Source organism: Aquarana catesbeiana, linkage group LG09 (genome assembly GCF_042186555.1).
Source record: "Aquarana catesbeiana isolate 2022-GZ linkage group LG09, ASM4218655v1, whole genome shotgun sequence".
NCBI classification, from domain to species: domain Eukaryota; kingdom Metazoa; phylum Chordata; class Amphibia; order Anura; family Ranidae; genus Aquarana; species Aquarana catesbeiana.
In genome coordinates, this window is record NC_133332.1 from 238,319,487 (window position 1) to 238,334,532 (window position 15,046).

The 15,046-nt window shown below is 44.7% G+C and overlaps 1 protein-coding gene across 1 annotated transcript in view; it reads left to right on the plus strand.

Moving 5' to 3' along the window:
* LOC141108406 (histo-blood group ABO system transferase-like) overlaps positions 1-15,046 on the plus strand; it is a 258,225-nt gene that overhangs the window by 135,402 nt on the left and 107,777 nt on the right. The window contains exon 2 of the mRNA XM_073599998.1: positions 12,001-12,076. Coding sequence (XP_073456099.1) covers positions 12,001-12,076 — 76 coding nt within the window. The remainder of the gene's footprint in view (positions 1-12,000; positions 12,077-15,046) is intronic.

Sequence of the window (15,046 nt, forward strand, 5' to 3'; positions counted from 1 at the left end):
TGCTTGACTGTAGGCAAGACACACTTGTCTTTGTACTCCTCACCTGGTTGCCGCCACACACGCTTGGCACCATCTGAACCAAATAAGGTTATCTTGGTCTCATCAGACCACAGGACATGGTTCCAGTAATCCATGTCCTTAGTCTGCTTGTCTTCAGCAAACTGTGCAACTTCTTGTGCATCATTTTTAGAAGAGGCTTCCTTCTGGGAAGACAGCCATACAGAACTTGGTTAAAGTGATCAGATGATTTTACATCATGTTTATTACAAAGCTCAGAGTTTTCTGAAAGAATAAAGCCAGATTTACACAGGCGATTGGGTGCGGATAAATGCCACCTTTGGATGCAGCATTGCTCTGTGCTTTGACTACATACAAAGTGGCTGATTAGCTTAAGCCAGTTTTTGTGCATCCAAAGTTCTGTAGAATCGCTGACCCCGGAAGCACACTATCTACCTCCAGGATTAGTTGGAGGCTTTATTTGCATGTCACCTCTCAGATGAGCGGCTACGTGCAAACTACGGCTGCACTAGCTATCAATTTGTACAAGTCTGACAGCCAATGACACTGGTGGCTGGTCGCACACAGTGTGTGCAGGCAGAGTTTAATATCGCTGGCAAGAAGCTACTGATTCTAGCTTGTGGCCTCCCCCACGCCTCTGTGGGAATGTAGCATAATAAAACAAGCTGATAGCTGCTATTGCAGTGACCAGCATTATCTTAACCCTTTGATAGCCATAACATGTGGCACATGGCATTGGCAGCCAGATGGATGATGGATGAAACCTAGCTCCAGCCAAAATGTTTTTGAATGAGAATGGACTTTGCCAGTGGCAGATCTTATTGTGACAGCAAAGTCTCAGTGCCAGCAAGTGACCTCGTCTGCAAATGTCGGTACATGGAAGTGATGGTGCCAGCAAGTATCATGAAGACTGATATTGATCAGTACTTACAGAAGAGGTGGAACAGCACCCAGATGATCTTGGGCTATTGTGACGCATAAAAAACCCAGATCTGGCAGCAAATTGCCGAGCAGGGATAACCACATATAGTAGCTGGTGTGTATTGGCATAATGTGTCTCAGCCCCTAAACAGTATACTCTATAGTATACTATAGTGCCCAAGGGACTTTGAGAGACACATTGAAATTGATAAAACTTGATAAATTACAAATTATTTAAAATACATATCCTAAAAAAATTACAAATCTAAAATGTTAAACATCTCAGCAAGGATGCACATAAAAAAATAGAGGTAATTACACAGGTTGCAACATAACATATAGTCCATAAGAATAAAGTTCTTGCACATTATCTCTTGACGCATTTCATGAGACAACACTCGCATCCTAAGGAGAATTAGAAACTCATATATCTGCAAGGAGAAACCAGGTCGTTAGAGAAGAAAAAAATAAAAGGGGAAATTCCATAGATGTACTTAAAGCGGAGTTCCACACAAAAATGGAACTTCCGCTTTTCGGAACCCTCCCCCCCTCCGGTGTCACATTTGGCACCTTTCAGGGGGGAGGGGGGTGCAGATACCTGTCTAAGACAGGTATTTGCACCCACTTCCGGCATAGACTCCCATGGGAGTCTATGCCTCTTCCCGTCCCCACCGCGCTGTCTGCTGGAAACACACAGCTCCCAGGAGAGAGCGGGGACCACTAGGGACGCGCAGCGCGACTCGCGCATTCGCAGTAGGGAACCGGGAAGTGAAGCCGCAACGCTTCACTTCCTGATTCCCTGACCTAGGATAGCGGCGGCAGCTGCCGAGAACCGAGCGGGCTCTCGGCGTCCCCTGCCGACATCGCTGGACCCTGAGACAGGTAAGTGGCCATGTATTAAAAGTCAGCAGCTGCAGTATTTGTAGCTGCTGGCTTTTAATATTTTTTTTTTTTGGCGGTGTGGGTGAACCCCCGCTTTAAGGTTCAAATAAAGTATCCAGAACCAACACATGCTGGATATTAATCCCAACAGAAAAAAATGGTAACTTAACTGAAACAAACATAAAAAGGGGAATGCCAATGGGTACACACTGTCCTGTCCGGGAGTTGTGAGAAGGGGGGACAAGGCCAATCACTGGAAGATCCCAGATGTCTCATGGGAAAAGGCGACAGACGCCAAAGAAATGGGGAAACAAAACAACCCATAAGGGAAAGGGCAAAAAAGCAAGAGAAAAAGTGTAAAAAGATCCCCAGAAAAAACCTGGGGGATTGATGTGGTGATAGTAAAGGTGATAGAAGGCATAGCCCTCTACTGAGTGAAAAGTGTTGGAAAAAATAAAAAAAAATTAAAATACAATGTTGCTGAACACCACATGTTGAGAGAAAATAGACAAAAGAGTATAACTGATATAAGATCTGATAAGCCATGTAAAAGTGTACATACCCGTTGATAATGTTGATTAATAAAAAGGGGAAGAATAGCCCCAGCACGTCAGCGCAATGGCACCCACCTCCAGGGTTAAGCTCTATAAGCTTGATAAATGCTCTATAAGGGTCCCTGCACTGTGGTGTGCTAAAATGAATTTAAATTAGGTTTTGACTGCTGCAAAAAAAAGGTGTGTACTCCTTTAAAAATTAGTATGGGAAGTTCCTACGCTGTCTGTGCGCAATAAAATATATAGAATCATTAAAAAATAGTCTACAATATCTGCTATAACAAATGACAAAGCATATCAATAAGAGTTTATATAGTGCTGTGATTCTTCAATATCACGATGATTCGTTTGAAGTGGTATCTGTGAACAATATATGGCAAAGGTGATGAAAGTGCTGTTCTCCCCTTCTTCCTGTGCCCTCACTCAAAAGTTATCCATGTAAAGATCGCCTGTACTGGTGAAATATCTTTCATAGATGTATCTTTATCCTCTTCCACATGTCCCCAATAGTTAGACATACTCATAGGATAAGAAATAGAGCATACATGGCGTGATATCATTTTAAAAGGTTTTATTATAAAATAATATCCACTCACATGTTAGTTTTTCATAAGCATATAAAACGCCGTGCAACCCACGATTTACAATCCAAAATCCAAGAAATTGCATCACCAGAAGTCTCCGTACGTCTATAATAGGAGGCGGGACTTTGTTACTGCGGCTGCTCAGCCCGGGCAATTCAAATCCAGCTCCTTGACACAGTGAGAGATTGCTGCTCTGTGTGATTCGGGCACTGGTAGGCAGCATCCGATGGGTACTGGTGGGCTTCATCTGATGAGCACTGGTGGGCTGCATCTGATGGGCACTGGTAGGCTGCATCTGATGGGCACTGGTAGACTGCATCTGATGGGCACTGGTCAGAGACTGCAGAATACAATTATATATATGAAAATATACATTTTCGGCCAAGTGCATCTTGCATTTTCGGTTTGGGTTTTGGAACCAAAATCTCCATTCGGTGCACCTCTATCAAAAACATATCATAAATGTTTCCCCACAACCTGGTATGTAGTTCTGGTGCTGCGACATATAACCCCCTGGATTGGTCTGTACCATTCAATATAAGAGTGAGCATCCCTAAACCCTCTCCCATTTCACTTAAATATGAGTATTTGACAATTGTGAAGCACTATCACTAGATGTAATATTGTTACATTTAAAGATATGCACTTTATGGAAACTTGTAACGACTTGTGAACAATTATGATTTACTCTCACAATGATATAGGATCTCCTGAGGAAGCTAAGTCTAGTGAATCGCGTAGAAATCAAGATCTTTGTTTGGATCCTCGTCATCCAGCCCATTGATACCTGTATATAATTTTTACTCAATTTTCAATATCCATGTACCCCATGTACAGTACCTTGCAAAAGTATTCACCCCCTCCCCCTTGGCTTTTTACCTATTTTGTTACATTACAGCCTTTAGTTCAATGTTTTTTTAATCTGAATTATATGTCATGGATCAGAACACAATAGTCTAATTTGGTGAAGTAAAATTAGAAAAATATATACATAATATTTTTCAGAAATAAAACACTGATAATTGGCATGTGCGTATGTATTCACCCCCTTTGTTATGAAGCCCATAAAAAGCTCTGGTGCAACTAATTACCTTCAGAAGTCAAATTATTAGTGAAATGATGTCCACCTGTGTGCAAACTAAGTGTCACATGATCTATCATTACATATACACACCTTTTTGAAAGGCCCTGGAGGCTGCAACACCTAAGCAAGAGGCACCACTAACCAAACACTGCCATGAAGACCAAGGAACTCTCCAAACAAGTAAGGGACAATGTTATTGAGAAGTACAAGTCAGGGTTAGGTTATAAAAAAAATATCCAAATCTTTGATGATCCTTAGGAGCACCATCAAATCTATCATAACCAAATGGAAAGAACATGGCACAACAGCAAACCTGCCAAGAGATGGCTGCACACCAAAACTCACGGACCGGGCAAGGAGGGGATTAATCAGAGAGGCAGCGCAGAGACCTAAGGATACCCTGGAGGAGCTGCAGAGTTCCACAGCAGAGACTGGAGTATCTGTACATAGGACAACAATAAGCCGTACTCTCCATAGAGTTGGGCTTTATGGCAGAGTGGCCAGAAGAAAGCCATTACTTTCAACAAAAAATGGCACGTTTTGAGTTTGCGATAAGGCTTGTGGAAGACTCCCAAAATGTATGGAGGAAGGTGCTCTGGTCTGATAAGACTAAAATTGAACTTTTTGGCCAACAAAGAAAACGCTATGTCTGGCACAAACCCAACACATCACATCACCCAAAGAACACCATCCTCACAGTGAAACATGGTGGTGGCAGCATCATGCTGTGGGGATGTTTTTCAGCAGTCAGACTGGTCAGAGTTGAGGGAAAGATGGATGGTGCTACATACAGGGATATTCTTGAGCAAAACCTGTACCACTCTGTGTGTGATTTGAGGCTAGGACGGAGGTTCACCTTCCAGCAGGACAATGACCCCAAACACACTGTTAAAGTAACACTTGAGTGGTTTAAGGGGAAACGTGTAAATGTGTTGGAATGGCCTAGTCAAAGCCCAGACCTCAATCCAATAGAAAATCTGTGGTCAGAATTAAAGATTGTTGTTCACAAGTGCAAACCATCCAACTTGAAGGTGCTGGAGCAGTTTTGCAAGGAGGAATGGGCAAAAATCCCAGTGGTAAGATCATAGAGACTTATCCAAAGCGACTTGGAGCTGTGATAGCCGTGGCTCTACAAAGTATTGACTTTAGGGAGGTGAATAGTTATACACATTGACTTTTTCTGTTATTTTGTCCTATTTGTTGTTTGCTTCACAATAAAAAAAAACATCTTCAAAGTTGTGGGAATGTTCTGTAAATTAAATGATGCAATTCCTCAAACAATCCATGTTAATTCCAGGTTGTGAGGCAACAAAACACGAAAAATGACAAGGGGGGGGGGGGGTGAATACTTTTGCAATGCACTGTAAATGTCTGGGCTAGATATTATAGCTAGGGAGGATATAAGAGTTCAGTATACCCCTTTGCGATGTTGTCACACATCCTATGGATGTTAAAAGTTTTAAAAATGTTTGCTTAAAAAATGCATGCTTAATAAACTTTGTATATTGTTTTACTATATGACAAGTGCTTTTTTTCCTTTATATTGGGATTATGAGTGGCAGCCTTTAAAGTTCTTTCTTTCTTTCTCTATCTTTATAGAGGTATTGTACTTTTCCTGGCCCATCCTCCATCCTCCATCCAGCACATAATGGGTTAACACCTCCTTTGGAGCCCCCAATGACCACATGTTCCAAGCTGAATATAAAAGACAGACCCTCCCCCAACTAAGATGTTCTTTTTTTGGTCATGCTCCAGGCCACATGCTGATTGCAGTTGGTAAGTAATTTGTTTGCTGCATCCCCCCTGCCGAACCTACCCCTCCATGTTCAGCCTCTCATGGAGTTGGAAGACCCAGAATGCTGAAAGTAAATCTTTCTAAAAACTGAGGTGTCTGGTGCCAAGGCTGCGGGCAAAATAATGCTTAAACAGCATTTATATATCATACAGGTGTGGTATTCTTAGAGCTCTGCAATGTCATCATTGCCTCTCCCTTTGGGATTTTTTTCCTGTCTTTTTATATGCAGCACACTGCACTGCTCTCCTGGCTTTATTATCAGTCTGAGAGTGGCTGTGAATGGTGTCACAGAGTGCGGGGAGATGGGGAGCACAAGATGGGAACTGCCAGACGCCATGCAATAGTGTAACTGATTTTGGAGGTCTGCAGTTGGGAGGGCTTCTCTCCCTCTCTCTCTGCAGTCCTGCCAGGTAAAGGACTTACCTCAGAATCTGGCTGAGTCTCCTGTCTGTCTCTGGATGTGCTCTCCAGTGGCGTCTCCAGCTTTCAAATTTAGGGGGGGCACATAGGGGGACAGGGACAAAAGTAGGGGGGCAACTATAAAATGCATATATATATATATATATATATATATATATATATATATATATATATATATATATCCTGGGGCCCTTTACTACGACCCCACAACGGGCCCTTTCACATGTTCTGCAGTGAGCTCCCTTCCTACTGTATTGGGGTCCCCCAGGGTGGCAGAAAACAAGAGATATATGTCACCAGCATATCAAGAAAATAAAAGGATCCAAAGCAGTGGGAGAACTATCAGGGTTGCAAAGGTTGTCTTGCCTCCGGGCCCTGGTGTTCTGCCACTGTGGGGTTCCCCAGCCTCCTCTTGCTGTCCTGCCCCTACTATTGACAGCGCTGGTCTGGCATCTCTTGGAATTTACAGGCTGGTCCTCCTGTCCTAAGGACAGGAGAAATCAGTCTGTTTTTTCAGTAACTGAGAGTCCTGGTGGAGTCCTTCCTGCAACTCGCTCTTCTCCCTGCCAATGAGGATGCAGGTGAAGGAGCAGATCGGGCGGCCGTGGTTGTGTGAACGCTCGCATTATGCAGTGTCAGCGAGCAGGGGAGGGGGGAGGAATCACCCGCAGGAGCTGACGGGGGACTCTCTCCCTCTTAGACATTGATTTTTTGTAAAAAAAAAAAAAAAAAAATTTTTTTTTTTGGGGGGGCACATGGTGGGGCACAGCATAATGTTGGGGGGGTCAGGGCCCCCTCTGGCCCCCCCCTAGGTTCGCCATTGGTGCTCTCCTGGCTCCCCTGCTATGCTGTGTTTGACAGTCTGACTGTTTTTTGTCTCAGACTAGGACTGTGTCTGATGTCTGCCTTTGGAAATGCTGCCTGGAGCTCACCTGCAGAGACTTCTGAGGTGAGTGGATGAAGGCAGATGGCTCTTAAAGAGACAGGGTTCCATGTTTTTTTGGTGAGAGGTAAAATGCTTTTCTCCATATATTTTGTGCAAATATGAGCTTGCCACACCTGTTAGTGGCACAGAAGATTAGCAAAGGTAGGAGGGGGCAACGTGGGACATGGTTAATATGCAAATTAAGGTGTTTTGCATTGTTTTGGGAGCAGAAACCCTGAACACAAACGCTCCAAAAAACATAAGGCATAAGACCCGCCAATGATCACAGGATGCCGACACCTAACAGGTTGTCACATTCATTAAGCATGTGGTCAATACACTTTAAAGGAGTTGTTTTCACTTACCCAGTGAAGGGACAGAATCCAGGAAATTGGCACATGTGTTTATGCCAGCATGATAGAGGATGCCTTGCCCAGCTCAGGGTGCATTTTGGGCCTGCATGCAGTCTACAGTGGCAGAGCAATGAAATTGCACAGGTTGCCTCACAAGGATGGGGGTTGTGCAAAACTCTAAGACCTATTAAGCCGGCTATAAAAGTATGCTGCAAATATCCACGCCACAAGCAACACCCATAACGATAGAGCATAAACAGCTCATTCATGAAGGATGGTCTTTTCCCATAATGGCAGAGCGTGAATCGCTCGTTCATGAAGGATGGCCTTTTCCAATAATGGCAGAGCATAAATCGGTGATGGAGGATGACCTTTTCCCATAATGGCAGAGCGTAAATCGCTCATGATGGAGGATGGCCTTTTCAAATAATGGCAGAGTGTAAATCGCTCATGATGGAGGATGGCCTTTTCCCATAACGACAAAGCGTAAATCGCTCATTGGAGGATGGTCTTTTCCCAACAATGATAGAGTGTAAATTGCTTGTTGATGGAGGATTACAGAGACCTCGTCAGAAGACCAATTTACAGTAACAGGTTCCCTGAGCTTTATCCAGATATAATGGCTGGTGTATGTTTATGCACTGCACTTCCAGGCGTGGTGGCTGCCCTCTTGTGTCCGGTGTAGCAAGTGTCTTTGCCTTTTTATAATTTGGTTGCCTTCAATGGACTTGTTCACACCAGACTGGTGGGTGTACAATGGAGAACAGATCTCTGAAGAGAAAATGTTTGCAAAATTTTTATACTGCTACAAGGCCATTAAGCCAGTGATGCTGAAAACATAGAATCATCTGGGGGCCTTTCTCCCCAGTTTTTCTAGTACCTAAGGCAGGAGCCTCCTGACCTGTTTCAGTTTGAAGGCATGGAATGTGTTCATATACATCAAGAGGTTCAAGATAGTCCATGCAGACAGCTACAGTACAGTTCAGCAGGAGGACCAGTTGGAATCATTCGACTACCGACTCTCCAAGTATCTTGAATGGAAAAAGTATTTTTCTAGCATTGCAAGCCTTTCAAGATTTTCAAGGGGTTGACAACAAGACAGTAGTAGCCTACATTGCTTAAAAAGGGACACCAAAAGTCTTTTTCTGATATTTGCAACAGGATACCAATGCAAAGACTCCGTCAGACAAGCGGTTCACAGTGCCATGGAATTCTCTGTTTGATCTTTGTCTCTGGCCAAATTAAATCCTTTATGGCAAGGTCAGTAACAGCTCCCCAATCCAATAAGACTACTTTTAATAGCCTGGCTGTGGAATAGGCTACACTAGAGGTCCAGGGATTCTCATCTGAGGTTGTTCAGAACCTGGTGACCAGAAGATCATCCATGAACGCTACATAGGAGAGGATATGAAAGAAATCTGTTTTGTCTGCTCAGTAAAAGCTTTCTCTCCTGTGTTCCCTGCTCTAGCCAAAATCCTTGACATTACAGTCAGTGCTATAGGTTGGTCTGGCATACAAATCCATTTAAGGTACAGATCACTACCTTATCTTTTCACAGGCTGCAGATGGGTGCAATAGCCAGTGACTAGATGATGCTTCCAGATGACGATCCATATGACCCTGACGGAAATCCTGGTTCCCTCTGTGGGACTTAGGCTTGGATCTGAGAGCACCCTTTTGCTCCAATAGGTTTCTTTTCCATTGAAGTACCTCACGTAAAACTAGTTCTGACATCAACTACTTCAGACAGATATTGAAGTGGTATCCAATTTCAGAGGGACTACTTCCCAGTTTTTCTGGAGTTTTCACATGAGAGGCACTGAGTGCACAGCAGGAAGACTTCAGTTTTTTTACACATGGTCAAGTTACTAACATTGTACTTGGTCAAAAGAGGAAAGTGTACAATCTTTTCATTTAGCCATCAGGCCCTTTAAGAGTCATCCACTCTTGGGTTACCAGGGTGACTAGATTGGCACGCTTTTCTGCTCTGAAACAATTGCAAGCCTATTTGACTAGAGGGGTGGCAGCCTTTGGGGCAGTTATGCCAGGATTGCTTGGAAGATATAAGTAAGGCTGCTTTCACACTGGGGCGGTGGGGGCTTCGGCGGTAAAACAGCGCTATTTTTAGCGCTGCTTTACCGTCGATATTGCAGCGGTATTCGTCCGCTAGCGGTGCAGTTTTATCCCCCGCTGTCGGCCGAAAAAGGGTTAAAACTGCTCATATAACGCGGCTATAGCCGCGGTATAGCCGTGCTGTCCCATTGATTTCAATGGGCAGGAGTGGTTTAGGAGCGGTGAATACACCGCTCCTTCACCGCTCCAAAGATGCGGCTTGCAGGAGTTTTTTTCTTCTCCTGCCAGAGCACCGCTTCAGTGTGAAAGCCCTCGGGCTTTCACACTAAACAAACAGCAGCGGCTGTTTTGGGTCGGTTTCCAGGCGGTATTTTTAGCGCAATAATGCCTGCAAACCACCCCAGTGTGAAAGGGCTCTAAGGGCTAGCTTGAAGGTCTGGCGCGGTCTTCATTCAACCTCACAAACTAAATATGCGACCAGCAAGTTGGGGACAAGAGAGATCAATTCTTTCTGACTTTAGCAGCTTTTCTTTGATTGTCAGTATCTCTTTTCATTTGTTCTCTCCCACCCTATATTGGCTATGGTATATCCCGTTGTGTGCTGACGGGAGGATGGACCAGGAGAATGGAAAATTGTTATCACTTACCGTAATTTTCCTTTCCTAGCCCATCCTCACGTCAGCTCAGGACTCCCTCCCTAGTGATCGAACATCTTAGTTGGAGGAGGGGCTGTCTTTTATATTCAGCTTGGAACATGTGGTCATTGGGGGCTCCAAAGGAGGTGTTAACCCGTTATGTGTTGACATGAGGATGGGCCAGGAAAGGAAAATTACGGTAAGTGATAACAATTTTCCATTATAAAAGCATAGTAGTGGCAAAAAAGCAGCTGTGGGATTAACTAATCTTATTTTTTTTTTTGTATAATTCTTCTTTAAGGGGGCGTGGCATAGGTGGTATGTCCTATGCCTTCATACTTTAGCTAATAGGTGTCACTCGTTCCCATATGGGCATTTATCAAGCTTTCTTGAGGCTTTTTTCAGCATTTTAAAAACACAACAAAAACTCATAATTGACACCATCCACTGGACGCCAAAAAGCATTTTGAATAAATGAAAAAAAAAAAATACTAAAAAATGAAATTGTAAAAAAAATTATTAAAAAAATAAAAATAACGAACTACTGACAGCGTCCACTGCCCTACTGACACAATCCTGAACGTAATACCCACTACTGTACACTCCGCACTCCTCACTTGCCAATACTACCCACCTCCATACACTCCGCACTCCTCACTTGCACATACTACCCACCTCCATACACTCCGCACTCCTCACCTGCACATACTACCCACTTCCATACACTCCGCACTCCACTTCTGCACATAATACCTACCTCCATACACTCCGCACTCCTCTTCTACACATAATATCCACCTCTATACACTCTGCACTCCTCTTCTGCACATAATACCCACCTCCATACACTCCGCACTCCTCTTCTGCACATAATACCCACCCCTATACATGCCGCTCTCATCTTCTGCACATAATACCTACCTCCTTACACTCTGCACTCCTCTTCTGCACTCCTCTTCTGCACATAATACCCACCTCTATACTCGCCGCACTCCTCTTCTGCACATAATACCCACCTCTATACACTCTGCACTCCTCTTCTGCACATAATACCCACCCCTATACATGCTGCTCTCCTCTTCTGCACATAATACCCACCTCCATACACTCCGCACTCCTCTTCTGCACATAATACCCACCTCCATACACTCCGCACTCCTCTTCTGCACATAATACCCACCTCCATACACTCTGCACTCCTCTTCTGCACACAATACCCACCTCTATACACTCCGCACTCCTCTTCTGCACATAATATCCACCTGCATACACTCTTCACTCCTCTTCTGCACATAATACCCACCCCTATACATGCCGCTCTCCTCTTCTGCACATAATACCCATCACCATACACTCCTCTCCCTGCACATACTACCCACTGCTGTATACTCTGCACTCCTCTCCTGCACATAATACCCACCACCAAACACACCCCACTCCTCTCCTGCACATACTACCCACCACCAAACACACCCCATTCCTCTCCTGCACATACTACCCACCACCATACACTCCGCACTGTACATACCCTATTTAAGTCATCTCAGACTCTATTAAACCACACCCCATGTAGCCACGCCCAACATTTTAGCGCAATTTAAGCTGCTAGGATACTATTTGATTTCCAAGGATGTGCGACAGATGGCAATACCTTGCATATCACCTGGATTCCCTCATCTCTGTACCCACAGCACCCCTGTACTTGACAGAATGTACAGTATATGCTGAAATTGACAAAGTATTCCCTTTTTTTCAGATACAGATTGCAATAGAAAGAAGTGTTTTTTGTCTATGCTCTTCATCACAGCTGTGTTTATCATCGCCTTCGGCTGGTGAGTCTGGTAAAAATATATATGTCTTTGTTAGGGCAATGCTCAGCTGCAATCGGTATAAATCTCACCATTAAAATGAGCCTGTGCTTTGCCCATGCAGATTCACTGTAATGCTGACTTTAGCATTTACACTTACTCCCCTTTTTGCTTCTTTGCCTCTCTGTTTGGCTGCTGGAAGTGAGGAGAGTTAGCCCTGCATAAGCTTAAAGTGGACCTTCAGTCATTTTTTCATCTTTCCATCTATTAAATCTTCTGCCCTTGTTGTTTTAAACTTTGGATAGTAAAACATTTTTTTTCTGCCAGTAAATACCTTATACAGCCCAACTCCTGTTTCTTGTCTGGTCATTAGCCCAGGCTCATGACATCATGCACAGCTCTTTCTCTCTCTTGTGAGAGTTTGCCAGGAAGGGAGGGGTGATGAGTCATAAGAGGGCCAATTAGAGCTGCAGAGCTGGAGGTGTGTGTCTGTGCAAATCCAGGAAGTGAACAGCCAGCAGCTTCAGCTGCCCACAGTTAAAATGGATGCAGCCAGATTTAGTGGAGGGAGATTTCTGCAGCATATTTAGCAAGTACAGAATTACAGTATATATAAAATAATATGAAAGTGGTTGGAAGGAAGCTTCAGAATGGCAAAGATGTTTTTATCACAAATTATGTGAGCAGACTGCAGTTCCTCTTTATCCTCTTCAGGATTTTAAACACAGGACACCTGTAGGCAGGTGCAGTCAGCTTATCATCCACCAGGTGTCTCTGTTCCCAAAATAGTCTGGAAAGGAGAATTATGTAATTAGATGTTGGGCCCCTTTTAGAGAGAACCTTCCCATAGTGATGTGATGGGCAGAGATAGTGCCCATATACACTGAGAAAAATTATAAATGCAACACTTTTGTGTTTGTCCCTATTTATCATGAGCTGAACGCAAAGATCTACAACTTTTTCTATGTACACAAAAGGCCTATTTCTCTCAAATATTGTTCACAAATCTGTCTAAATCTGCATTAATGAGGATGTCTCTTTTGCCAAGATAATCCATCTACCTCACAGGTGTAGCATATACTGATGCTAATTAGACAACATGATTATTGCACAGGTGTGCCTTAGGCTGGCCACAATAAAAGGCCAGTGTGTGTTGCTCAGTGTATAAGCTAGTGCTGGGTGAAGCCTAGTGAGTTGGGGCATGGGAGCAGTGGCGGAACTACCACCATAGCGACCCACGCGGGCACTATGGGGCCTGCAGCCGAGCGGGGCCCGGTAAGTCGGCGTGCAAGTGAGCGGGCGGTGGGTGAGCTGCCGAGCTGCCTGTCCGCTCGGAGCTTGTATAATCACACTGACTGTGCGAGCGGACAGAGGTGGGCGGGTGAGAGAATGGACGGGAAGCTGCCAGCTGGGAGGCTCGGTGGGTGGACTGGCCTATCAGCGGGTGACTGAGCAGGGAGATGACATCATCTCTCACTGCCCGGCGCCCGCCCTGCGTCCCGGCAGTTCCTCCCTCACTTACTGTGCAGGCAGCAGAGAGATTACATAGTCTCTCTGCTGCCTGACTCAGACTGGGACACAGGAAGTGACAATCCCCATTCCCCGCCTTAGCAGGAAAGTGACAATCTGCAACTTGTGGCAGGTAACGTGGCAAGTGGACAATCTGCAATGTGTGGCAGGTGACTTTGCAAGTGGACAATCCGCAACTTGTGGCAAGTGGACAATCCGCAACTTGTGGCAGGTGACATGGCAAGTGAAAATCCGCAACTTGTGGTAGGTGACATGGCAAGTGACAATGCAGAACTTGTTGCAGGTGACGTGGCAAGTGGACAATCCACAATGGGTGGCAGGTGACGTGGCAAGTGGACAATTTGCAACATGTGGCAGGTGATGTGGCAAGTGACAATCCGAAACTTGTGACAATCCGCAACTTGTGGCTGGTGACGTGGCAAGTGGACAATCCGCAATGGGTGGCAGGGGACGTGGCAAGTGGACAATTTGCAACGTGTGGCAATCTGCAAATTGTGGCAGGTGACGTGGCAAGTGGACAATCTGCAATGGGTGGCAGGTGACGTGGCAAGTGGACAATTTGCAACGTGTGGCAGGTGACGTGGCAAGTGACAATCCGCAATGTGTGGCAGGTGACGTGGCAAGTGGACAATCTGCAATGTGTGGTAGGTAACGTGGCAAGTGGACAATCCGCAGCTTGTGGCAGGTGATGTGGCAAGTGGACAATCAGCAACTTGTAGCAAGTGACAATCCACAATTTGTGGCAGGTGACGTGGCAAGTGACAATCTGCAACGTGTGACAAGTTACAATCTGCATCTGGTGGCAGGCAACAGTGGCAAGTGACACACTCGGGGCTTCCACTGCTTCTGCATTATGGTGAGTTAAACTATTTCATTTTATATAACAATGTAATAATAGAAATAATGTGTTTCAATCATCCTGACACCATAACAACCATGGTGCCGTGATGATTGAAGCGCCAACATCAGCTATTGCCCCGATAAATTGCCCCCCAAAAAAACGTATTTTCTGGCAGTGCCCCTCCCAAGACTAGACTCTGAATCCGCACCTGGGTTCATCATTGCTGTCTTAATTCTCCCCTATTTGTATTTACACATAAGTTTAATCAAGAACAGAAATTGGTTAGAAGGCATGGAGGTCAGCAATGTGTGTCCTTCAGGGGCTGCATACAGTATACTGCATATTTTGTTGTTTGAAATTAATATAAGCTGTTGCCTGGGTACTGTGCCACATGGGTGTGGTAATCTGTTGTTCAGTGGCATTCATTCATTTTTTTGTGGAGGGGGCTGTTTGCAGGGGGGCCCATACAACATTTTGCTATGGGGCCCTGTGATCTCTAGTTACGCCCCTGCATGGGAGCCAAACAGCCTAGAGCTATGCATATGTAGTCAACTACTGCAAGGGTCCTGCTCTGCGTGGAGAAGTGTATAGTATTCAGTAGGTGCAGTTGTCCTGTCTCTGAT